At 45.0% G+C, this 25,396-nt stretch overlaps 2 protein-coding genes across 7 annotated transcripts in view; one reads left to right on the top strand and one right to left on the bottom strand.

Moving 5' to 3' along the window:
• Positions 1-25,396, top strand: part of YIPF2 (Yip1 domain family member 2) — a 453,467-nt gene that overhangs the window by 62,367 nt on the left and 365,704 nt on the right. The gene's annotated exons all lie outside the window — the stretch shown is intronic.
• Positions 1-25,396, bottom strand: part of CARM1 (coactivator associated arginine methyltransferase 1) — an 85,735-nt gene that overhangs the window by 48,624 nt on the left and 11,715 nt on the right. For 4 of the 6 annotated variants that reach the window (XM_087926074.1, XM_087926072.1, XM_087926077.1 and 1 more), the window contains 5 exons: positions 8,506-8,631; positions 7,080-7,186; positions 2,445-2,549; positions 1,468-1,578; positions 722-899 (listed from right to left, as the gene is read on the bottom strand). In XM_087926074.1, coding sequence (XP_087782200.1) covers positions 722-899; positions 1,468-1,578; positions 2,445-2,549; positions 7,080-7,186; positions 8,506-8,631 — 627 coding nt within the window. The remainder of the gene's footprint in view (positions 1-721; positions 900-1,467; positions 1,579-2,444; positions 2,550-7,079; positions 7,187-8,505; positions 8,632-25,396) is intronic. The other 2 variants (XM_087926076.1, XM_087926073.1) reach the window with 1 other exon arrangement.

The raw sequence follows: 25,396 nt of genomic DNA on the forward strand, positions 1-25,396 counted from the left end.
TCATGAGCTGTAGGTGTGAGAACTGAATAAGAGTTTGGACCTGTGTACTGGCAAACGCTGGAACAAAGCGTGTTTTATTTTGGTCTGAAGTTATCTTGGTTGGCATCCTTCCAACAGCCTGTGCCTTGTTATCTCCTTGATTTTGGTAAATACTTCTCCTGTTCCGTTGTGGAAATTTCATCATTGTAGTTTGTTTGGTTTGTTATTTCACCTCTATCTGCTCATTAAGTTCGGACTGTATTGCTTTCTTTTGAAGACCATTTTTGAGTACGTTTTCTTATTTCACCTCTATCTGCTCATTAAGTTCGGACTGTATTGCTTTCTTTTGAAGACCATTTTTGAGTACATTTTCTCTCCAACTGAGTATTATTGAACAGTGGGGCCAAGTTGGAGGCATTAAAGGACATTTATTTACGTTTTGGATTTTGTTACGTTTGTGTTACGTTCTGGGTCATCACACTATGTTAACTAATTGAACAATGCCTACTATCAGAATTCCTAATACCATCCTGAGCTAATAGGCCAAGAGAGCTCCTCTTTCTCCTCCCTTTATTTCACTATCATTGGGTGACCTTGGCCTAGTCACATTCTCCCAGCCCTAGGAAAAAGACAACAGCAAACCACTTCTGAAAAACATTGCCAAGAAAACTACAGGGACTTCTCCAGACAGTCTCCAAGAATTGAACACAACTGAACAGAAGAAAAAAAAAAAGTTACTTACCACTAGGTTTTAAATATTTCTTGGCATGCAGGTAACTCTCCAGCATTCGTTCATTGAAAAGCATGTAGCCCATTGGCTCAGAAATAATGATGTCCACCTGTTCTGGAAGTGAGATTTCCTCTACCTTCCCAGGAATGACCACAATTCGATCAGTAAGATTATTACTCTTCACTAAAACCTGGATAGAAAGAGGGAAAAATTAGAAAGCAGTCATTCCATAGATATTTACAAGAAATTGGTTTTGAAATAGCTAATAATTAGAAAGAAAGTGCTGCTTTAGATACAGGAGCATACTAAGTTTGAATTCACTAGCTTTCTAGCTGAGCCTCTCATCAAAAAAAGGGAAGTGTACCCAGGCTTGGCGGAGGAGAGAGAAGGACAGTAGTATTGGGGTGGGGGGAAGTAGGTCAGGTTTCTCGGAAGTGGGAGCTGAGAAGGAGGAAGCCTATATGCCACTGGGCCCAGCCAGCTGAAGCCTTCCAGCACAAAGCACATTTTTGTGTGCCAGTGGGTTTAGCTGGCTGAGGCCTTCTGGGAGTGAGAAAGGAGGAGGCCTGCATGTAGTTAGGCCTAGCCAGCCAAGGCCTTTCAACCCGTGGAAAATTTCCATGTGCCAGTGGGAGCCGGATCTTCCAAGGCCTCTCACATCTTGACATACCCCTTGTATGGTAATTTAACAACCACAACAGGAGAACTGGGATTGTGGTCACTGAATGAAGCAGCCAGTGTGGGTGTCTTACACTAACCTCTGCATGTTGAGCCATTGTGCTTGCTTCCACTGCATAAATTTTTCTGGCTCCAGCTTGGGCTGCAAAAAATGACAGGATGCCAGAACCACAGCCGACATCTAATACAATCTGAAGGAAAAATCAGATCAATAAAATCACAAAAACTAAATATCAGTAAAATCTTTTCTATAAAATGTAGTCTTACAATGTATTAAATATTTATTAAATACTAAATATGTAAGTTAAATTAAGCCATCCTTACTGACAGTTACATTTTGAAGAATGGATCTTATATCCAAATGCTCTGATTCCAATGCTCAGAGTTCTAAATTTGTTTATGGTATTAGTGTATTTATTAAACATATGCAGCTATTTGGATCCAAAGCAGAAAAACTGCTTTGAAGAACATACAACTTGAATGCTCGTACACGTTCTGAGAATTAATGTCCAATGAATCTGATGGGCACCAGATTAGGAGATCTGTACCAATTAAAAATATTTGTAATTAGGGCATTAATAATTATGGAATAGTCATGTCTAGAAAACAGTGTAGTTGATGAACAAATGGAAGCTGACAATGCCTATACTCTGGTTACTAGCACTATCAGTAATTCAATTTATAGCAATGGTTTATTAGAAATCCCAAATTATGTACCCTGCCTTTTGATTCTCACCTAGGGTTAGCTGCAGGCCACCATCAAGATTTTCCTGCTCACAGTACCTTATTTGAGAGAAACTGGGGGGAGGGGGGGCGCTCTCATACTATCCCTATGTTACTAAATCAGACCACATCCTTCTTTTTCAAACTTTCAAGGTTCCATCATTTCCAGTTAGAAAAAGCAGCATATTCTGAGCTGAAGAATAATGTGACTTAGATATGATATTTGAACATATTTTACAATATGTAAATTCAGTCTTACCCTTTACCAATTATGCAATATTCAGAAGGAATCTTCATTGGTTACACTTAAGGCATTATTAAACTTTAGCCATACCTTATCTTTAAAATCACTGTGGTTTTGCAGGATTGCTCTCTGATATGTGCCTGTTCGGACATAATCCTGCATCATATTTTGCTGTTGGGATAAATATCCATAAAACTGAAAGAAGAAACAAAAAGTCTCTGCTAAAACCAACGTGTTCACTCACACAAAGGAATGCTATAATTTTAGAAAATGCTCACTACCATATGATATGATAGATATGTAAGAAATCACTACAGAAATGCACATGATCAAAGATAAACCTCTCCAGAATGCATATGGGTCAATATAGGAGAGAAAAAAGGGACACTGCCATAGATATATATTACAGGCCACCCAACCAATAGGAAGAAATAGATGAACTCTTTGCCAACCAGTTAACAAATGTATGTAGGAAGCATACCATAGTAGTAAGGGGAGACTTTAGGTATCCAGATATCAACTGGGAGACAAACTCTGCAGTGGGAGATCAAATAGATTCCTAATCAACCTAACCGACAACTTTGTCATCCAAAAGGTAGAGTAGGTAACTAGAGGAAAATCTATATTGGACCTAATTCTTACTAATAGAGAAGAAGTGATAGAGGGAGTGACCATGGAATTCAGTATAATGCAAACACAAGCAACAGAAAATAATTCAACCAAGTGTCTTAAATTTTAAAAGAGCTAATATTAACAAACTCAGAGACAGCTAAGGAAAGATTCCATAGATAAAAATCCTAAAGGAAAAACAACTAAAGAAGCATGGGAAACTCTGAAAAATTCGATCATAAAAGCCCAGTGCAGCACAATACTGCTGAAAAAGAAAAACAAGAAATTCAAGAAGAAACCAGCATGGCTGCACAAAGATTTCTCTGACAGACTGAAAAACAAAAAGGACAGGTTAAAAAAATGGAATGAGGGACACATAACTAAGGCTAATTATCAATAGACAGCTAGAACATATAAACCTGAAGTTAGGAAAGCAAAGGCTCAGAATGAACAAAGATTTGCAAGTCAAAGATAATTTAAAAAGTTTCTTTCAACTTATTAATAAGAAAAAAGTCAAGGAAACAGTAGGTCCACTAAAGAGAGAAGATGGCAAGGAAGTAACAAGCAGGAGGGAAAAAGCAGAGCTGCTTAACTAATTATTTGCATCAGTCTTCACACAAAAATAAATTGTAGCCCAACATCCCCAAAAAACTACTGTTAGAAGAGAAACTAGAAACAAAAATTAAAATAACCAAGAAAATGGTAAGAGAACACCTATCGGATCTTGATTAATATAAATCATCGGGATCTGACAGATTACATCCCAGAGTTCTGAAAGGGCTGGCAGATGTATCTCAGAACCATTATATCTTTCCAAAATCCTGAGCACCACAAAAGTACCTGCGGATTGGAAAAAGGCTGATGTGGTTCCCATCTTCAAGAAAGGGGAAAAAATAGACCCAAGAAACTACAGACCAACCAGTCTAACATCAATACCTGGAAAGATACTGGAAAACATAATAAAAAAAAAAACAGATCTGGGAGCAACTAGAAGCAAATAAAAGTTATAACCAGTAGCCAGCAAAGGTTCGTTTAAAAACAGATCATGCCAAACCAATCTTATTTTATTCTTTGATAAAGTCACTAAATTAGTAGACCAGTGAAATGCTGTGGACATAGTACACCTAAACTTCAGCAAGGCATTGGACTAAGTAGACCACAACCTACTTTTTTGTAAGTTAGAAAAATGTGGGATAGACAGCACCCCCACCAGATGGATTTGTACCTGGCTGATAAAATGTATTCAACAAGTAGTTCTTAATGGTATTACATCTACATGGAGAGAAGTAAGCAGTAGGGCTCCACAACATTCCGTCTTAGGCCCAGTACTCTTCAATATCTTAATAAATGACTTAAATGAGGGAATAGAAGGGGAACTCATCAAATTTTCAGATGACACTAAACTGGCAAGAATAGCCAATACCCCAAAAGACAAGCTCAGGATCCAAAAATATCTTGACAAACTTGAACTATCTAACAAAATGAATGTTAATCTGGAGAAAAGCAAAGTTTTACATTTAGGCAGGAAAAATCAAAAGTACAATTTAGGCAAAACCTGGCTCAAAACAGTAACTGTGAGAGGAACCTTGGAGTCCTAATGGATGATCACTTGAATATGAGCCAGCTGTATGCAACAGCAGCTAATACAATCCTGGGTTCTATGCCAGAGGCATAGAATCAAGATCACTTGAAGTATTAGTGCCATTTTATAAAACATTAGTAAGACCACACCTGGAATACTGCAACCAATTTTGGTCACCATACTACAAAAAAGATGTTGAGACTTTAGAAAAAGTTCAGAGAAGAGCAACTAAGATGATCAAAGTCCTGGAGACTAAAACATATGAAAAACGGCTGCAGGATTTGGGTCTGGCTAGTCTAAAGAAAAGAAGAATTAGGGGTGACATGATAGCAGTATTCCAGTTTTTGAGGGGCTACCACAAAGAAGAGTGGATCAATTTATTTTCCAAAAGCATTGGAGGGCAGGATACGAAGCAATAGTTGGAAACTAATCAAAGAGAGAAGCAATCTGGAATTACAGAGAAACTTCCTAACAGTGAGGGCAATTAGCCAGTGGAATAGTTTGCCTTCAGAAATCGTTGGTGCTTTGGGACTTCCAGCTGACCTCATGGTGATATCGGACATGAGGAGGAGGTCTCCGCACGCCGAGTTCTCCCTGTTGGAGGGGTCCGAAAGAAGCTAAAGCCACCCTGTAGGGGTGGTGAAGAAAAGAGGGGCGCCCTGCAGTTTAGGGAGAGCAGCAACTTTCCTGCTGGACTCAGGGCTTCTTCCCTCTCCCTCAGACAGCTGAGGCAACAAACAAATGTGCAGAAGTGGTGCAGATAAACAGTGATTGGAGCTGGGTGAGAAGATTCCTTTTTAGTTAGACCCTAACTTTAAAGAAGAAAAGAAAGAGGAAAATCCAGGAAAAGAGACTCTCAGGACTATCTTTTAAAGTGGCAAACTACCATAGAGAGAAAAATCCTAGACCTGAAAGAAAAGGAACTACGGGGAAAAAAGCTAAAGACCTTTTAAAACACAGAAAATTGGACTTTTAAATTGGGCAAGTGTTGATCTGGAAAGGCATTATAAAATGCTGGATTAGCTACTTGAATCTATTTGAATAGTTGACTTTGCTTCCATAAATTGAATTAAATTTGGATTAATTAAATCTACAAGACTTGAAACAACACTGAAACTTAAGCTGAGGGCATCATCTACTGGTGAAAGGAATATACCAGACCTCTACAAGTTTAGAAATATCTTTTGATGAGAGGAATAAATAACATTCACCTGTAGGACTCTGGTGACATTTACTGTTCTATAACTAGCTACTGTATGATTACTGGAGACTCTATTATGAGAATAAGGAAGACTTTTAAGTAAAGCAAAGTGATTTTTTGACTTGCAGAAGCTTCCTAGATTACTTAAATGGAATTGATTAATAATCCTGAGATGTAAAGGACTATGATTATTGAACTTTCTGAGGAGTAACACTGGACTGGAATACATTGCTTTTGGACTTGAGTAAGAGCGGGACTTATTAAATTAAGACAAGGTGCTCCATCAAGGGGAAAGGAGTGAGATTTTAAGAGAAATAGTGTTGATGTTTCAAAGCATATGGGGTATATGGAAAAGAATCACAGAGAGATAAAGTTCCTGATGCAAAGCATATATGGGAAAATAGAAAATATGCTACAACTGATGATGAATGAAGTTCAAAGAGTCCAGGAAAGAGAGGAGATAGAAGAAAGAATGGAAGAATGGATAAACTGGAAAATACTTTTGAAAGAGAATAGGGGCTTGGTGGATATTTTGGAGACCTGGCAGCTTAGGAGGATAGAGATGGGAGAAATATACAGTCAGAATGGTGAAGATACAGATGATGATAGACAGAAAGATCCAAGAGGGGAGTATGGGCGGCAAGCCAAAAAAATGAATAAGAATTATTAAAATGGATGAGATTGGATGGCTAGAAAGTGTGTGTGTGTGTGTGTGTGTGTGTGTGTGTGTGTGTGTGTGTGTGTGTGTGAATACTAAGTTTATATAGTATGATGAATATAACAACTATTATGATTATCATTATTGATGTTTGTATCAAAATGAATTATACCCGGGGCCACACTATTCATGTATTGATGTTTATTTAGAAATAAAAATCTAATAAAACATAAAAAGAAAAAATCATGGGTTCTCCATCACTGGGTATTTTTAAGAGACTGGACAGTCACTTATCTGAAATGGTATAGATTCTCCTGCTTGAGCAGGGGGCTGGACTAGAAGACCACCAAGGCCCCTTCCAGCTCATTCTATTCTATTTTGAACACCCAAGACCTGGTAATCTTGGGCCCATATCTGAGACCCTGGCACTTAAGAATCTGTAGTTTCTGTTCAGATCCCTGAGCTGTGTATTGGTAATTTTCCTGCCTTTTAAGCACATCAAGAATCTACAGTTTTCCAGTAGAAAAAGTCCTCCTCAATTTCTTCATTAGCTAGCCCTCTACAGTCTGTTTTCAAAAACATCCAACAACAGATCCTCAGCAGTAGACCCTAGGAGCTAATGCAATTCCTCCCTCCCCTCCACCAGAAAAAAAAACAACTGTTGAAGTCACCAACCTGGAAGTACTGCACAGCAGATGATTCCTCTGTGCGCTCACTGAACACTGACTGCTCCATGTTGTGACCTCGGCAATTTTTCAAAATATTATAAAATGAGCAGAAATCTAAAGATAAAGCCAAACAATGATTTTCAGAGTTCAAATGACATTGTTCCAATTACATCCAAAAAGGGTACAAACAATTTGGTTAGAGATGTAATCTAATTATTATGGGAACACTTGCCCAGGATTTTTCTCTAGGTAATTCAGGTTATGTGATACAGATAGTCCTTGACTTATAGCAGTTTGGTGACCATTCAAAGTAAAACAGCACTGAAAAAATGTGACATGACTGTTTTTCATAGTTACTCTGCAGCTCCGCGAAGGGAAAAATGTTGAGAAATGTCATGTGATGGCAAAGTGATCCCACGAGTTTGACACCCGTGGTTTAGAGCACTTTGTCAGAAGATAAGAGCAGCCAATTGAATCCTACTGGGAAGCCATCAAGCAAGACATGATTACAGAAGCATCCTCTTTGCCTCAGTGATGCAATGATTAGAGTGCTATACTGCAGGCCACTTCTGCTGACTACTGGCTGCCTGCAATTTGGCAGTTCAAATCCCACCAGGCTCAATGTTGACTCAGCCTGCCATCCTTCCAAGGTGGGTAAGATGAGGTCCCAGATTGTTGGGGGCAATATTCTGACTCTGTAAAACCGCTTAGAGAGGGCTGTAAAACACTATAAAGCGGTACATAAGTCTAAGTGCTATTGCTATACCCTATCCCCTTTGCTGTCTCCCAGAATCATGTGATCTTTTGCAACCTTCTGACAAGCAAAGTCAATGGGGAAGCCAGATTCACTTAACAACCAGGTTAACCACTTATCAACTACAGTGATTCACTTAACAACTGTGGCAAGAGAACTCATAAAACTAGGGCAAAAATAGAATGTACATTTTTATGTAAAAAATATAGGTGAACAGTATTACAGTACATGCATCAAAAATCTTGTATTCATGTTTAATTTAAATTAAGTACAGATAACTGTCCATAAAAATGTTACAATTTTAACATGATAAACAAAATTTGTCTTTTGGGTTTTCTCACAAATATCCTTTCTCTTATGTCTTAACTTTTCCAAATATTCCAGCAACTGTCCAACCTGTCTACTAAATACAGTACAAGTATCAAAGGTTTAAAATTAAAATTTAGACAAGAGTTGGGCTAAACATTGTATGACTTTGCCACTTGATGGTCCAAAATTTCTATTAAGGAGAACAAACAGCAGATGATGTCATAGTAGAGAATGTCAGACTGAATTATTTAACAGCACAGATGTTATCCATCCTGAAAATGCTACGTGTTGGCAAAGCATAGAATTATTTACCAGGGCAATATTCTGTTTCTCAAAACTTCAAATACAACTCACAATAGCTAGTACATACCACTTGGCGTTGCAAATTGTATAAGGACACTGTTGCATCCCAATGTGATAATGAAGGACTGTTTTCCCACTCGGCTGCATTCTGTCTCCTTTGATACAGAACACTTGAATACACAAACATCATCTTCTAGGAAAGAAAAGAGAAAAAAAAACAATGATTCATCAACCCTTAAAGATTTTGCTTTTTTCAAGATGGAGAAAGCCATTCTGGACTATTCCTATTTTCCAAACTGTCAGATGCGAAATCCAAATTAGAATAGGAGCAGATTATCTCCTTCATATACTCCTGAATCTCATCATTCAGGGTCATGTTAGACCTGCTCATAGGGGTAGTATGTGATCATGACCAGTAGCACTAGCAATACCACTTGGACTTCTATACTGTTCTGCTTCGTAGTACTTTATAGCATTGAGTGATTTACAAATGTCAGCATAGTACCCCCCAAAATCTGGGTCCTTATTTTACTGACCTCGGAAGGATAGAAGGCTGAGTCAACGTCAAGCTGGTCAGGATCTAATTCTTGACTATGGGCGGGGTTAACCTGCAATACTGCATTCTAACCACTGTGCCACCTTGGCTCCTTACAGACTATTTCAAAGTTGCTTTTAGATTTTCTGTAGAAGTGAGAAATTACTAATTTTTTAGCTTCTTATTCCGGATATGTGACAAAAGGGGCATTGGTTCTTACCTGATACGCCTCTTCTCGTCGAGCTGCAAAGAGCATCCAGAGTGGGAGGTGCTCCAGTCTTTGCACTCACAGGCTGAGCTTGAATTGAGGAACACTCCTCCTCCTCCACGTGACTCCACCGTAGCGTTCCCCAGTTTTGCGAAGAGGAGAAGACAAAAAAACCGTGTTCTCATCCTAACTACCTTAGTGGTTCATTGGCCGAAACAAGATTCCCCACCAGACGGTGAAATTAGGGTGCGGCTGGATGCTCTTCGCAGCTCGACGAGAAGAGGCGTATCAAGTAAGAACCAACGCCCCTTCTCCAAAGAGCTGCTCAGAGCATCCAGAGTGGGACATACCAAAGCTTGGCCTGTCCTACGGGAGGGACTCCGTCTGGTTCGGAATCTCCTCTAGGTCCCTGAGGACTTGTTGTAGGACTCATCTGCCAAATGAAGCCTCCACTGAGGCAAACACATCGATCTTGAAATGCCTAATAAAGCGTGATGGGGATGCCCAGGTGGCCGCCTGGCAGATGTCTGTTATCGATGCCTGAGTGGCCCAAGCTGCCGAGGTAGCCGCACTTCTAGTGGAATGTGCTGTTATTCCACTGGGTACCGGCAAGGCTTGTGATAGGTAGGACCTAGAGATTGCTGCTCTGATCCAACGGCCTATAGTTGACGGGGATACTTTGTAACCCAGCGTCTTGGGCTGGAATGAAAGGAATAAAGATTCCGACTTCCTAAAGGGCTGAGTGCGCTTAATGTAAATATGCAGCGCACGTCTCACGTCAAGGGTATGCCACTGTCTTTCCCTATCCCGCGAGGGTCTGGGGCAAAAGTTAGGGAGAATGAGTTCCTGCGCTCTGTGGAAAGCTGAGTTGACTTTGGGCAGGAAGGTAGGGTCAGGTCGGAGAACCACCCGATCAGCGTGAAAAATGCAGATGTCCTTTCTAACGGACAGGGCTGTGATTTCCGATATCCGACGGGCGGATGTGACGGCTACCAGGAACACTACCTTGAATGTTAGAAACTGGATTGTTGTCTCCCTTAGGGGTTCGAAGAGGTGTTTGGTGAGTGAAATGAGGACTTTATTAAGGTCACAGGTTGGGTACCAGTGTACGGTTGGAGGATGTAAGTTAGTGGCTCCTCTAAGGAAGGCCCGAATACGGGGGTGATGGGAAAGGGAGCCAATGTCGCCGCAAGAAATGACGGTTGTTAAGGCTGCAACTTGATGTTTCAATGTATTGGGGGATAACCCTTTATTCAGTCCCTCCTGAAGAAAGTCCAGAATTTGAGCGATAGGAGAGAGAGGGTTGATTTGGGATTTGTGGCACCATCTACAGAAAATGGTCCATGTAGCGTTATAGATACGGGTGGTTGAGGGCCATCTGGTAGCTAGAATGGTATCGATGACCTGGTTAGAAAACTTTTCTCTCTTTAAACGGTCCCGCTCAACCTCCAGACGGTTAGTTGGAGCCATTGTCGATTTGGATGCAGAAGGGGCCCCTGAGTTAGCGAGATCCTGTCCGATGGGATCCTCCTGGGGGGGCTACTGATAGGTTGCAGAGGTCCGCAAACCACAGTCATCTGGGCCAGTAGGGGGTCACCAGAAGCAGTTCCGCCTTCTCGAGGATCAACTTCTGGATGACTCTGGGGACTAGAGCTAACGGGAGGAATGCGTACAGGAGTCCCATGGGCCAGGGACAAGGTAACGCATTGTGATTCTCCGCCCCGTGAGATGGGTACCTTGAGAAGAATCTCGGGAGTTGAGCGTTGAGCGGGGATGCGAAAAGGTCCATGACCGGTTGTCTGAAGATTGAGGACGCCTCCCTGAACAGTGACTGATGGAGGCGCCATTCTGACTGGCCTATAGTGGCCCTGCTCAACCAGTCTGCTTGGATGTTTGAAACTCCCAAGATGTGTTCTGCCTTGAGAGATAGGAGGTTGGACTCTGCCCAGCGGCAGAGGCGCTCGGCCTCCCTCATTAGTCGAATGGATTGTGTGCCCCCGTCTGTTGACTTGCGCTTTGGCTGTGATGTTGTCTGTTAGGATAAGGACATGACGTCCGCGTACCTGGGGGAGGAAGCTGCGTAGGGCCAGGTGTACAGCGTGGAGTTACAACCAATTTATACTGCACTGTTGTTCTGTCGCCGACCACCTGCCCTGGGATGAGAGCGAGTGGATGTGAGCGCCCCATCCGGATATGCTGGCGTCCGTGGTGAGGGTGAGCCTCTGGGGCTCCTTGAAGTAATGACCTTTGTTGATGGCCGGTTTGGTCCACCAGAGGAGGGACGTGAGGACCCTTGGAGGTACCCTGACCATGCATTTTGAGGTGATTCTTCCGGATTGCTGGTATGGAAGCAGGAACCACTGTAGGAATCTGGTGTGTAAATGGGCCCAGGGAACAATAGAGATGCATGAAACCATTTTTCCTAATAACTTTGACAAGTCTAATAGAGACACCTTTTTTGATCGCCTGATCTCTCTTACAGATTTTTGGGTGCTAAGGAGTCTTTCCGAAGACAGGAAGACCATCCCTTGAACCGTATCAATCACTGCCCCCAGGTGGGTTATTCAGGTAGATGGAGATAGTTGACTTTTCTTCCAATTTATAAGGAAACCATGATCTTGGAGAGCGGTGAGGGTAATTCTGGTGTCCCTTTCTGCCTGACGTTTGGAGGGGGACAGGATGAGGATGTCATCCAGATAACAGTGGATACACAGGGAGATTCCTGAGGTGGGCCGCTAACGTCGCAAGGACCTTGGTAAAGGTCCTTGGGGCCGAGGCCAATCCAAAGGGAAGGGCCACATACTGAAAGTGGTGGTTATTATAACAAAATATCAAGAATTTGTAATGGAAGGGCCAAATTGTGATGTGTAAATATGCTTCTGAAAGGTCTATGGAAGTGAGCCAGTCTCGTTGCCTGGTTCCCTGGAGGATGGATTGTAATGTATGCATTTTAAATTTGCGGTGGATGAGATAACGATTAAGTCTTTTTAGGTCTAATATGGCCCTCCACCCTCATGAATGTTTGGGGACTACAAAGAGGTGAGAGTAGAAACCTCTCCCTTGTTGCGAGGATGGGACGGGTTGGATAGCCTTTATGTCGATGAGATGCCAGATAGCGGAATCCATTAGATTACGCTTGGTGTGGTCTTTGGAAAGGGGAGATACCATGAAAAAGTTGGGGGGGGGACTGGAATTCAAGGGCAAGACCGAATCTGATGGTGTCTCTGACCCAGGCGTCAGAGGTAGAGGAGTCCCATTGGCAGGCGAAATGTTTGAGATGTCCGCCAATGGGAGGGGAGTGTTGAGGTCTATCTTGGGCGCCAGAAAGGTCTTCTTCCTGGTCCCTGAAAGGGTCTTTTGTAACTGTCGCCCCATCTGTTCCTGTCGCCCGAGTCAGATTGATCCTGGGGTAGGGCCGACTGAAAGGAAGGGGCTCTCTGCAACCTGGGAGAGAAGGGGGTCTGGTAGGAGGGTCGAAAGGACCCTCATCAAAAAGGCTGAGAGGTTCTGGGTTCTGACCTCCGAAAGAGAGGGGAGAAATTTTTTCTTACTTCGGCTTTCGACCAATAAGGGATCAAGGGCTGGGCTGAATAATTTGTCCCCTGTAATGGGGGCTGACGCCAGTTTGACTTTGTTCTTGACGTCCGCCTGCCAATGCTTGAGCCAGAGCAGACAACGGGCTGTGACATGGGATGAGATCGCCCTGGTAGAGAACTTAACTGAATGGTAAGTGGCGTTGGCCGAGAATTCTGTTGCGGCCGTAAGCTTAGTGATGTCCTGATGCTCCCTGGTGTTGGCTGAAGGGACATGCTGTTTTAATTGGTGGAGCCACTGGATCGAGGACCTGGTGAAAAAGGATGCGTCCGTAGCTGATCGAATGGCCCAAGCATCAGATTGGCAAGGCCAGCTCGGCCCGCTTGTCTTCAGGTTTCAGGGCCTCCAGGGCGTTGCTTGGGGTTGAGGAGGACGCTAAGCCTACTATGGGCTCGTCGACCTCAGGGGTATTTAGTAGGTTAGAGAATTCTGGGTCGAGGTTGAAATATCTTTTATCCTGGCTGGACGGGGAGGGAGGCACTCCTGTTGAGGCCAGCTGTTTTGATACTAGGTCAGAGAAGATAGGTGGAGTTGGAATGACTTCGGCCTCCACTACGGGCTGTTTAAATATGGAGTCATCCTGGCCCTCCGAGAATGATGTGGGGGGGGGGGTCAGAGGGTGACTGCGTACTCAGGGCTGAGATGTTTTTGGCCTTGAATGACTTATATGGGTGAGGTTTGAATAAGCCCACAAAGGCGGCCTGATCAGGGGTGAGACCCTCGTCCTCGGACATCTCTCTTTCCATTGGCTCCGCCTCCGAGAGGGGCTCGCTGTAATGTGTGGACCCTAGAGTGAGATCTTCATCTTCCCTGAATTGATCCAGACCCCCTTCCTCCTCCTCCTCCTCCTCCCTTTTTGTAAGAGGGATGTCCCTCTGCGAGAGTACCTGACCAAGGGGAAGTTCCGATCTGGGCAAGGATCTGCCAGATAGAGATTCGAGTTCAGGGGCCATCGGGTGGAGGCCGAGCCTGGTTATCTGCTGGAGAGCTTCCGCAATTCCTTGGCAGATAGCCAGCTCCATCCAGGATCTTATTTGTTCTGGAACCTCGACTATGGATGGTTCCTTTTGGCGTAGGCCAGCGGCTGTAGGGGTAAACGTAGCTTCGGGTGCCCGTCTAGCCGATGTTCCAGTAGCCTGAGGACTCTGAGAGGGAGAGCTGCACCTGGATAAGGAGGAACGATCTGGAAGAGGGGGGGTTGAGTAGAGGTAGAGGGAGTGGAGGGTGGGAGAACTGGAGGCCCTGGGCGTGACCCCCTGGTTCATCTGTCAATCTCCTTTTCTAATGCCTTATGGCGTCTTAGGGCGTCCCTCTGAGAGGCTTTGGATGTTTCCTTAGCCTGCCTGTGCAAATGGTGGGCTTTAGATTTGGACTTCAAAGAAGGTCCTCTGAAAGAATTGTCCTTTGCCATTTTAAAGGTAATTGCCAGATATACGAATGATTAGAATGAGGCGGTTGGCTCGCCTAGGGGTTCGACCTGCAACAAGGCCAGATGTCCTGATAGTTGTTCCACGCCCCCCTTTTGGAATTATTATTATTATTATTATTATTATTATTATTATTATTATTATTATTATTATTATTATTATTATTATTATTATTTTAAATTATCTATATGTATATATGTATGTATGTATGTATGTATGTATGTATATGAGGCAATATGAACCGTGAGCTACGGCTGGGTACTGCTCCAAAAAACAAAAACAAAAAAGGGGAAATTTTGGGCAAGTAAAGGAAAAAGACTAGTGCAATAAAGAAAAATAATTGATCAGTTTGCCCAATTAGCCAATTGAACGCCTGAGGCCTAGAAAAGGAGATAGGGCCTCCAGCAGCTGTCCTCCCAGGCGGAACTGGGAGGGTTGTGGTTCTGCTGCTACTTCGCCTGCTGAGTGGGCTGCAGGATAGCCAACAATAAACAATGCAAAAGGAGATCGGGCTCAGTTGCCTCGAAAAAATCAAATTAGAGGAAGGTAGCTCTAAGCAGGCCTACAGGTCCTGCCTTCAGAGAACTAAGATCGCACCGCAGCAAGAAACAAAATGGTGTCCGGCCACAAGGCGATGCCCAAAATGGCGGCCGCCTGCCGACGCGAGGGTTCGGAGGCTCTCAGCGGCGGAAAAAAACCTCCCCAGGTGCAAGCCGGAGCTTGAAGGCGCGGATGGTGGGGCAGGAAGGGAGAGAATAAATCTTCCTTAGTAAAGCGCCGTTCGTTGGGGGGGGGGAAACAACGGAGCGGTTAAAATAGAAAGTAATCAAGCCACTAGCAACGAAAACAAGGGAAAGAGAAGTGGCGGAGAAAAGCGGCAGGGGAAAAAACTTTGGTTTTGGTTTTTGGGGGGGGGCAGCGCAAGAGCACTGCTATTCCTCCCATTTGCCCCCCTCTGGGGCGAAAAAACGCTCCTGGGGGGGATGGCAAATCAAAGGAACCAGTTGTGCAGGGGTTAAGGGAAGAAACAATCAAACCCGAGTGAATGAAAGAAATCCAATAGAAAAGTCCTGAGTCGGCCAAGGAGCTTGATAGCAAACTGCCTGTCTCGCACGAGGCTGAGCTAAAACTGGGGAACGCTACGGTGGAGTCACGTGGAGGAGGAGGGGCGTTCCTCAATTCAAGCTCAGCCTGTGAGTGCAGAGACTGGAGCACCTCCCACTCTGGATGCTCTGAGCAGCTCTATGGAGAAAAATTCCTATTGGCCGTTTCTAGAAATGTTCAGAAAAGTGAGCAGACATCTTTCTAATAAAGGGGAGTATTTGTAACTCATGGTTGAAATGAGGGGTCCTTGGTGCTCTATGAACTTGGTTGTTTTCTTTCAGATGTTTCATTATCCAAACTAGGTAATGCCATGACTAGCACTGATATTACCTACTTTGGGTAATGAAACATCTGTAAGAAAACAACCAAGCTCAAAGAGACCAAGACCTATCAGACATCAAAGCAGTGAAAAACACACTGCTTTCTCTCCCCTTTATATCCTCGCCTCAGGCCCCTTTTTCCTTTCATCTAAAATCTGTGGGCAGTACTATAGTTTTTTCTCTCAACCTCTAATCTTAATCTACTATCACAGGATCTTCAGCCCTCGGGTTGCGGACTGGTATCAGTCCCAGTCCCCAGCCTGTTGAAAACTGGGTCATGCAGTAGGCAAATAGGGAAAGCTTCATTTGTGCATGCATGGAAGCTAGGTTGTGTATGTGCAATAATTCCTCCCCCCCCCCCACCTCGCCGCCAGTCCATGGAGCCAGAAAGATTGGGGACTACTGTACTATCAGATCAAAAATACAGTATTCAAAATAACAATTTGTACAAATTGGTTCAACACATCACTGAACCAAAATATGATTGCAGTTTTACAAATCATCTGTTGTCGTTAATAATATACTGATTCTTCTATAGCTTAGGCTAAATATTAGCTAAGTCACTACAGTTTCTTCCACAATTCATTACTTAGCATAATCTGAGAAATATGGCATGAAATCCTGTGCCTGATGTTCAAACATTTCCAATTTCAATATTCAAGAAAAGACTATTTGTTCATAAACATATCAACCACAGTTAATTCTGCAAAATATGCTAGACATAGAATATAAAGAAAAAGATATTCCAGTCTGAAGCTTGCCTGAAACTGCAGGGCAGCATTACTGAGCATTTATAGCCACTTAAATAAAGACATGTCATCTTTTCTTCCACCTTACTTCTTGGCTCCTACTGCCTTTTTCATTATCTTAACAATACTTATAATTTGGTTTCACAAGGATAACTATGGAGTCTCATACTCAGTTAAAAAAAAGAAGCTCTGAAACAATACTTGGGCTTAACAAGAGCCTTTGGAGAGTTTCTAACAATCATAAATCAAAGCCAAACACATTTTTATTGACTATGTCAGGAATGGAAGTTCTACGAACAGACACAGGAATTTTAGCAAATCCATATACCAAACCAGATTCTGTAAAAAAACAAGTCTCACAGAAAAAAGCAGCAATGAACCTAAATAGATGCTGTGGCCTGTTCTACCACTCCTTGAAGACATAATTTCCAATATCTATTATGACTAGAGATGAAAAAATACAGATAACCCTAATGCCCATTGCTTCCCCCTACTAATCAACTTACTTTTTGCAGCCCAGATATGAAGCCCTCTAAAGGACTGACTTATGAGTATTATTAAATCATGTGAAAATTAACTTCGTGTATGTTCCTTGAAATACTTTGTCAGAAATGTCCAGAATCTTCTAAGAATATTTTTTTAGAAACAAGGACCACACTACATCTGCAACGTATTGTGGGATGAGTAAAACCTTCAGTTTAGAGCCCAACTGAAAATTTCACCTACTGTACTATTTAATGGAAAGCAGTTTTTGCACAATGTTAGATCTTGATATTATACTATTATACTGGTTTACAAAATCACTTCCAAAGTATAACTGACCCTCCTACAAACTCTCCATCCTCTCTGCCTTATTTAGTGGATCTTGGATTCAGATCATGAGAACCCACTAATTCTTTCCTTGTTACAGAAAATCATTAAACTCTGACAACTCGGGGTTCCTCCTTATGCAATTTGCAGCAAGCCAAGTATGGACCTAATCTGATCTGAACTTACTCCACTGTTGTTTTTGAAACCCCACACTGCAGCATGCCAATGTGCTATCTTTGGTCAATTGGAACCCTGCCAATTGGAACTCCCATCAATTTCAGACAACTGACTCTACAGGTTACAGTATAGTCTTTTTAACCCTCTGAAAAAAATAAGAGATTTCTCAGTCATATACAGCACAGCCCAGAATGGACTAATTAAATAGTCATCAGTTTTGAACCATGCATTCAAATTGGATGCTGTAACTAAACAGAAAAACAGAGTTGAAAGGGACTTTGGAGATTTTCTAATCCAACCCACTACACAAGTATAAGACCATATACTATTCTGGACAAATGGCTGTCCAAATCTCTTCTTAAAAACCTCCAGTGATGGAGCACCCACAACTCCTGAAAGCAACCCATTCAATAGTTAATTGTTTTGTCAGGAAATTTCTCCTTAGTTCTAGATTGCTTATCTCCTTGACTAGTTTTCATCCATTTCTTCTTGACTTGCCTTTTGGTGCTTTGGAAAATAGGTTGGCCCCTTCTTCTATGTGGCAACCCCTCAAATATTGGAACACTATCTTGTCATCCTTAGGCCTTCTTTTCACTAAACATACCCAATTCCTGCAACCCTTCAAGTTTCAGCTTCCAGCCGCTTAGTCATCTTTTTGCTCTTTTATGCTCTCTTTTCCAGAGTCTCAATTTTTTTTATATTGTTATGACTAAAACTGGATACAATATTCTAACTGTGGTCTTACCAAGGCATAATAAAGTGGTATGAACACTTCATATGATCTTGACATAATCCTCTGCATCAGTTTTTATCTTTGGCCACCATAATTGATGTTGCACCAAGTGGAAGATTTTTAGGAACCCAAAGTGTCCAGTCAGCCTTGAATCATGGCACTGTTGCAGCACTTTCAGTCTTAGGCTGGGGGGGACATACAACTTGGGACTCTTCCAGGCCAATCTACCCCGCATTGTCAGGACATTGGGGTTGTCCTTCAACGATTGGTCCACAGGGATAGCAGATTTCATCTCTGCAGAGATTGGGTCAGTCATGGAATCTCCAACTCCTAGCTTGGGTTCGGGTAGTGACCTGAGCTGCTGGCTGCAATTGGAGCACCACTGCATGTATTACTTTTTTCCGCTTAGTTAAACTAAGGCTTCCTTGATACTGCGTCAGTTAATTTGTTCTTTTTGCCTGGAATATGTTTTAGTTCAAAATTGAATCGTTTGGATACTGAGCCCAGTGGTCTTGCTTAGGACAGCGATCACCAACTGGTGGTCCGTGACAAAATTTTGGTGGTCTGCAGAAAAATTATTTGCATTTTTTATATTGCACTAAATCAGAGATCATTGCCAGATACGTGCAATGAATGTTTGTGTTGCTGCAGAAAGTTTCCCCCCTTGGGATCTTTTTGTGCTTGTCAGAGAGGGCCAGAAATTCCAACTTGGGTCTGCTTCAGCCTCCTGGTGCTTTGGGCAAAGACTGGAAGGAAGTGTGGCTGGTGGCAAAGAGCCGGAGAGCCTTGTTCCAGTGGGACTGCATCATGGCCTGGAACTGGCTGACCATCTCAGCCTGTTGAACTTCCAGGTGATGGTACCTGGCCTTGCACTCCTGCAGATCTTCCCTCTGCTTGGAAAGCCTATGCTTGTAGTCCTCAGTGAAGTGCTTCTGCTGAGCCTCTTTCTCAATCAGATCCAATTTGAATTGAACCAGCTGATTTGCCACCTCTTTCTTATGGTGGCTGCTTAGCTCCAAAAACTGCTTCCTGTTGGGGCCCTAAAGAGCCCAGGCAGGCAGGCGAGGAGTGGCTGGAAGAGGAGAGGAGAGGCCAGTGAGGCGCCCCTTGATGTGAGTGACATCAAGTTGGCCACACCCATCCAGTCACACCCACCTAGCTACATTAGGTCATTAGGCAGATCATATTAGTGGTCCTCAGGATTTAAAATTATGAATTTAGTGCTCCCTGAAGTCCAAAAGGTTGGTGACCCCTAGTTTAGGGGACAGCTTTTGCAGAGTTTTCAACGCCTCTAAATTTTTATGATGTCCAGACTTCAAAAGGCTCCCTTCTCCCTTCCAAGAAATGCTTCCAGGAGAGGAGGGCCCATCAGACTGTGAAAGCCTCTTTCTCCCATATGGCCCACTGTCTCTCTATGTCCGTCAATTTTTTGGACACATAGGTGCAAGGTTGCAACTGATCCACTGAGTTTTTCTGGCAACATCACTGGCGTCAGCTTGCACTACAAATGGCTTGTTGGGATTGGGGTGTAACAGGATTGGTTCTTTAGAAAAAAGTCCTTCAGTTCCTCGAACGCCCGCTGACACTCAGGGGCCAAGCTCAGCAGCTGGTTGGGCTTTGGTTTGGGGTAAGTTCCCTTTGTTTTCAACAATTCAGTTAGTGGTAATGCGATCTTAGCAAATGCAGGAATGAACTGTTGGTAAAAGTTTGCAAACCCCGAGGAACTCTGCAATTGTTTCCAGGTGAGAGGGGGTTGCCAGTCAAGCACCACCATGACTTTGGCCAAGTCCATCTCAATCCCCTCGTTGGATATTTGATAGCCTAGGGAGGTTTCATGGAATCCGCATTTTGACAGCTTAACATAAAGTTTGGCATTGAGCAGGTTTTTCAACAGTTGTTGCACCAGTTTTACATGCTCTTCCACAGTCTCAATGTAAGTAAACTAGGAGCCCCTGATAAAGATGCTCATGTAGTACCTCATTAATAAGTTGCATAAATACTGTGGGGCTCCCTGAAGTCCAAAAGACATCACTTTGAACTGGAAACTACTGAGCGGGCAATTGAATGCAGTCTTCCATTCATCGCCCTCTCTTATTCGGACCCAGTAGTATACCTCTCACAGGTCTAGTTTGGTAAATACTTTGCCTTTTGCCAGATGGTTTAGCAGGTCCTTCATTAGAGGGAGGTAGTAAGCATTTTGTACGCAGACTGCATTTATTCCATGAAAATCAATGCAAAGTCTCTCACACACCCAATCTTTCTTCTCCCTCGAGCCGCTCGGAGCATCCAGAGAGTGGGAGGTGCTTCAGAGTCCTCTCTCACAGGCTGAGCTTCAATTGAGGAACGCTCCGCCCCCTCACGTGGCTCCACGCTGCGTTCCCCAGTTTTTTTGCTCAGCCTCGGAGAGACAGGCTGTTTATAGTTAAGGCTCCTTGCCTGACTCAGGGTTTTCTCTGCTCATTTCGTCTTATTTGTCCTTCTTCCACTCCAACCAAGAAATCAGGTCTGATTATATTATTTCCTAGCCCCTGCGCAAAGGGTATTGACCTAGGGGGAGGTTTTCCCTCGCCCCTAGGGGCTTAAGCGGGCGGGATCGCAGCGCTTCACGCAAGACCCCCCCTCAGATCACTTCTCTGCCTCCGTGCCGCCTCAGTGGCTCGTTTACTTCGTGCTGTAGCGCGTCGCTGGTTTTCCCCCCACCCGAATGCCAACCTTGGGAAGGGCTAATTCCCTCATTGCAGCCCTCTGGGCACGCTGAGCTAGCCGGAGGAGCCCTCCCTTCCGTCCTGAGCGGCCCCGACGATAGCTTAGCTCGCGGCCGCCATCTTGGCGCCACCTCGTGGTCGGGCGCCATTTTTCTTTTTTCCCGTATTTCTGCTGCGGTCGATCTAAGCTCTACGGACCCCCGGGTCACGAGCTAACTTTATAGTGCTTTCTTTGACGATTCAAGCACAGCTGTTGGCTTCCCGCAGCCTCGCTCAGGGTGAAGATCAGCAGTCTCCTCTCCCCTCCAGTCTTCGGATGGAGGTCTACTGCTAGACCTCTCTGACTCAGGACTCAGGCGTCTATTTGATTAATTCGGTTTCCTTTTCACTTAGCTAGTTTCGTTTTCCCTTCGATCCAAGTTTTTCTCAACCTTGTTATTGTAAAAAACATAAAAAAAATAATAATAATAATTTCTTTTTATATTCAAAGCATAAAGTATATCAGATAAAGTTTTCATATCAAAAAAAAAAATCAAACAAAAATACTATTCTTGTATATATTTTTCCTAGCATTAGTAGATTCTAAATTCCAAAAGGGGGTGCGGGCCAGCTCAGAGATCACCCGGCCTTCATCGTAGGCTGAACTCTAGGCGAGCCAACCGCCTCTAGTGATACTTTTCCAATTTCACTCATTAATATGGCAGATGACAATTCCTCCAAACGCCCTTCTTTGAAGGCTAAGTCTAAGTCTTACCACTTGCGCAGGCAGGCTCATCCCTCCCAGCGGGATGCCTTAAGGCGCCACAAGGCGTTGGAAAAGGAGTTTGATAGACGATCCAGGGAGTCACTTTCGAGGCCTCCAGCCATTCCTCCTTCCACTCCCTCCACCTCTACTCAACCCCCCCCCTCCAGACCTCTCTTCCAGATCCAGGCGCAGCTCACCTCCGGGTCCTCAGGCCCCGGGACCATCGACCAGGCGAACTCCTGAAGCCACCTTTACACCTACGGCCGCTGGCCTGCGCCAAGAGGATCCCTCTACCATGGAGGTCCCAGCTCACATCAAGGCTTGGATGGAACTGGCTATCCGCCAGGGCATTGCAGAAGGTCTGCAACACATGTCCAGACCCGGCTTTTCTCCAAGGGCTCCCGAACACGAGTCTCTGTCCATCAGATCCCTTCCAGGATCAGATCCTCCTATCGGTCAGGTACCTTCACAGAGGGGTAGCCCTCCTCCAGAAAGGGTCCAAGAGGAGGAGGAAGGGGCCTTCGATTATTTCAGGGAAGAGGAGGAATCCCAAATGGGGTCTTCCCGTTTCAGTGAGCCTCTCTTAGAGGCAGGGTTGAGCAAGGGGGGAATGTCGGAAGATGAAGGGCTTACCCCCGACCAGCCTGCATTCGTGGGGTTGTTCAAGTTCCACATGTTCAAGTCCCTCCTGTTTAAGGCCAAAAACATCTCCGGTCTACTTCCCCAGTCTCCCTCTGCCCCCCCTCCACTCCAGAGGGCCAAGACTCCATATTTAGACAGCCCCTGGTGAGGCCGAGGTCATTCCGGCCCCACCCATTTTTTCAGATTTAGTGATGAAGCAACTCTCTTCCATAGGGCCCCCCCCCCTGCGCCTTCCAACCAAGACAAGAGATTCTTTAATCTCGACTCTGACTTTTCTAGTCTGCTAGACACACCCGAGGTTGACCAGCCCATCATGGACCTAACGTCCTCCTCCACCCCCAGCGAGGCCTTGGAGGCTCTGAAGCCCGAGGACAAACGAGCGGAACTGGCCTTACGCCGGGCCCACCAAGCCGATGCTTGGGCCATTAGATCGGCCACGGCCGCCTCCTTTTTCACCAGGTCCTCAATCCGGTGGCTTCGTCAGTTGAAGCAGCACATTCCTTCCACCAACACACGTGCTCATCAGGATATAGCAAAGCTCGTGGCGGCAGCGGAATTCTCAGCCGATGCCACTTACCAATCTGTGAAGTTCTCCTCTAGGGCGATAACCTCCCACGTTACGGCCTGCCGCCTGCTCTGGCTCAAACACTGGCAGGCGGATGTTAAAAATAAAGTTAAACGAGCCTCCGCTCCCATTAAAGGGGACAAACTGTTCGGCCCAGCCTTAGATCCCCTGCTGGTCGAGGGCCGCAGTAAGAAAAAGTTTCTTCCCTCCCTCTTCCGGAGGTCAGAACCTAGAGGCCCTCAGCCCTTTCGGAGAGGTTCCCCCGTCCCTTCTATCAGCCCCCCTTTCCGCCCAGATACCCGAGACCCCCTTCCTTCCGATCCCAACCCCAAGATCGGACCAACACAGGCGACAGAAGCAGAAGGGGCGGCAGCTATAGGAAACCCTATAAGGGATCAGGGGGAAGACCCTTCCGTCGTCCCAGATAGAGTACGTTCTCTCCCCATTGGCGGCCAACTCAGACACTTCGCCGCCCTATGGGATGCATCCACCACTGATGCCTGGGTTAGAGACACCACCAGGTTTGGTCTCGCCCTTGAATTTCAGTCCGCCCCCTCTGACTTCTTCATAGCATCCCCCCCTCAAGGGACCCCTCCAAACGTCAATTGATAGATGCCGCCATCCAGCATCTCCTTGACATTCAGGCCATCCAACCCGTTCCCCCAGCCCAGCGAGGGCGGGGATTCTATTCCCACCTCTTCGTGGTTCCCAAGCATTCCGGGGGATGGAGAGCAATTTTAGATTTAAAACGACTTAACCGTCATTTAATTCAGCGCAAATTCAAGATGCACACCCTGCAATCTATCCTCTTGGGTACCAGGCAAGGGGACTGGCTATCCTCCATAGACCTTTCCGAAGCATATTTACATATTCCAATTCGGCCCTCCCATCATAAATTCCTCAGATTTTGTTATGACAACCTTCACTTTCAATATGTGGCCCTCCCGTTTGGTCTGGCATCGGCCCCGAGGACCTTCATCAAGGTCCTTGCGGCCCTAGCAGCCCACCTCAGAAGCTTTCCCGTACGCCTTCACTGCTATTTGGATGATATTCTCATCCTCTCCCCATCCAAACGCCAGGCAGAGAGGGACACCAGGATTACTCTCTCTGCGCTCCAGGCCCACGGATTCCTCATTAACTGGAAAAAGAGCCAATTGGCTCCCTCCACCCGAATTATTCACCTGGGGGCCATAATTGATTCAGTATCAGAAAGGGTCTTCCTCTCCCCAGAGAGGTTCCTCAGTATCCAAAGTTTGGTCAAACAGATTAGCCAATCAAAAAAGGTTTCTTTACTCGACCTCTCCAAACTCCTCAGTAAGATGGTCTCATGCATATCCATTATTCCCTGCAGTGGTTCCTGCTCCCATTCCAAAGATCCAGAAGAAGCAACTCGAGTACTGGATCCACCCATGTCCGGGATAAAAAGCCCAACCACGTGGAACCTGGTCCACGAGCAGCATCCCTGGAGGTGCTGGTGGGACTTGTTGGACAGGCCTGGTGCGCCTCCTGGCCTGCCTCTGATCTCAGGGCTCGATCAGTCCGGTGGCACTGGAGGTCATCCTGCCATCTGCAGTGGAGGGACTTTGCTCCTGGGACCCAGGCCTTGGGCCAGCCACCGCTGAATGAAATGAAGTGGATGTTCCGCTCTGGAGTGCCGCGCCTCCAAATCCCAGAATGTTGAAAACAGGCTGTGGCAACACCCATCTAAGTTGAACCACATGTGGGGAGGTTTGGACCGTGGGACCCACACTCAGCAGTTCGAACTTTTCAGGTAACCCAGCTAGCGACTGGCTCCATGACAGCTCTTGAAACTTGCCAGCCTCTAGGGACCACTGTACTCTCCATTCATAGGCAACTCTAGTTCCCAGTTGCCACTCTGCTCCCAGAGGTGGGGGAACACCAGTCACTTGTTCTGGGTTTGAACTGTGTGGCTGGTCCTGTCAGCGGGGTCTGCCAAGAGGTTGGTTCCTTGGGTCTCGTGTCTCTCCAGATTTCAGCTTGCGCGGCCTCGGCAGTGGCCACTGGGTTTTGCAGGCTTTCCCTGGCACAGGTCCAGTGGCTCCTTCAACTGTCTTTGGTTCTTGCTCCATCTTCCCTGAGTCTTTACACCCCCAATATTTTGGGGGAGCATCTTGGGGCTCAGGACTCCGGACAGCGGCATTGCTCTTGCAAAAGCTACTGTAATTTTCTTTTAGGCTATTCGGGTTAATGTCAGCATTCCAACCAAACTCTCCATCCCAAATTCAGCACTCAGAGACAGAGTCCATCCAAGTAAGAATTTATTAGAGAAGTCATATTGGCAGATGTGGGGAAAACCCAAATCTGAATTCTCACATTTTCCCCTGCTACACTAAAACTCATACCCAGCCCCTTACTGATGATCCGCAAGTCACTTTCCAATCCACCTCCATTCTGAATTCCCGGCAAGTCTAGTCACTCCCTCCAACTCCAGCAACTCGACCTTGAGCTCAGGTGAAAGAATGTTGTTGTGTAGCTATCTTCCCTTCTCATTTCTCTTTCATTCCCAGTTATCTATCCTCCCTTGTGACAGTCCCAAATCTGAATCAAGATGGATCCAGGGCTGACACCCTCGCCCTCCTACTATTGTTGTCTGGTTGCAAGCAGTGAACAGGGTATCAATTTA

This window comes from Pseudonaja textilis, chromosome 2, assembly GCF_049901715.1.
Source record: "Pseudonaja textilis isolate UNSWEBS1 chromosome 2, rPseTex1.2, whole genome shotgun sequence".
Lineage (NCBI taxonomy): Eukaryota > Metazoa > Chordata > Lepidosauria > Squamata > Elapidae > Pseudonaja > Pseudonaja textilis.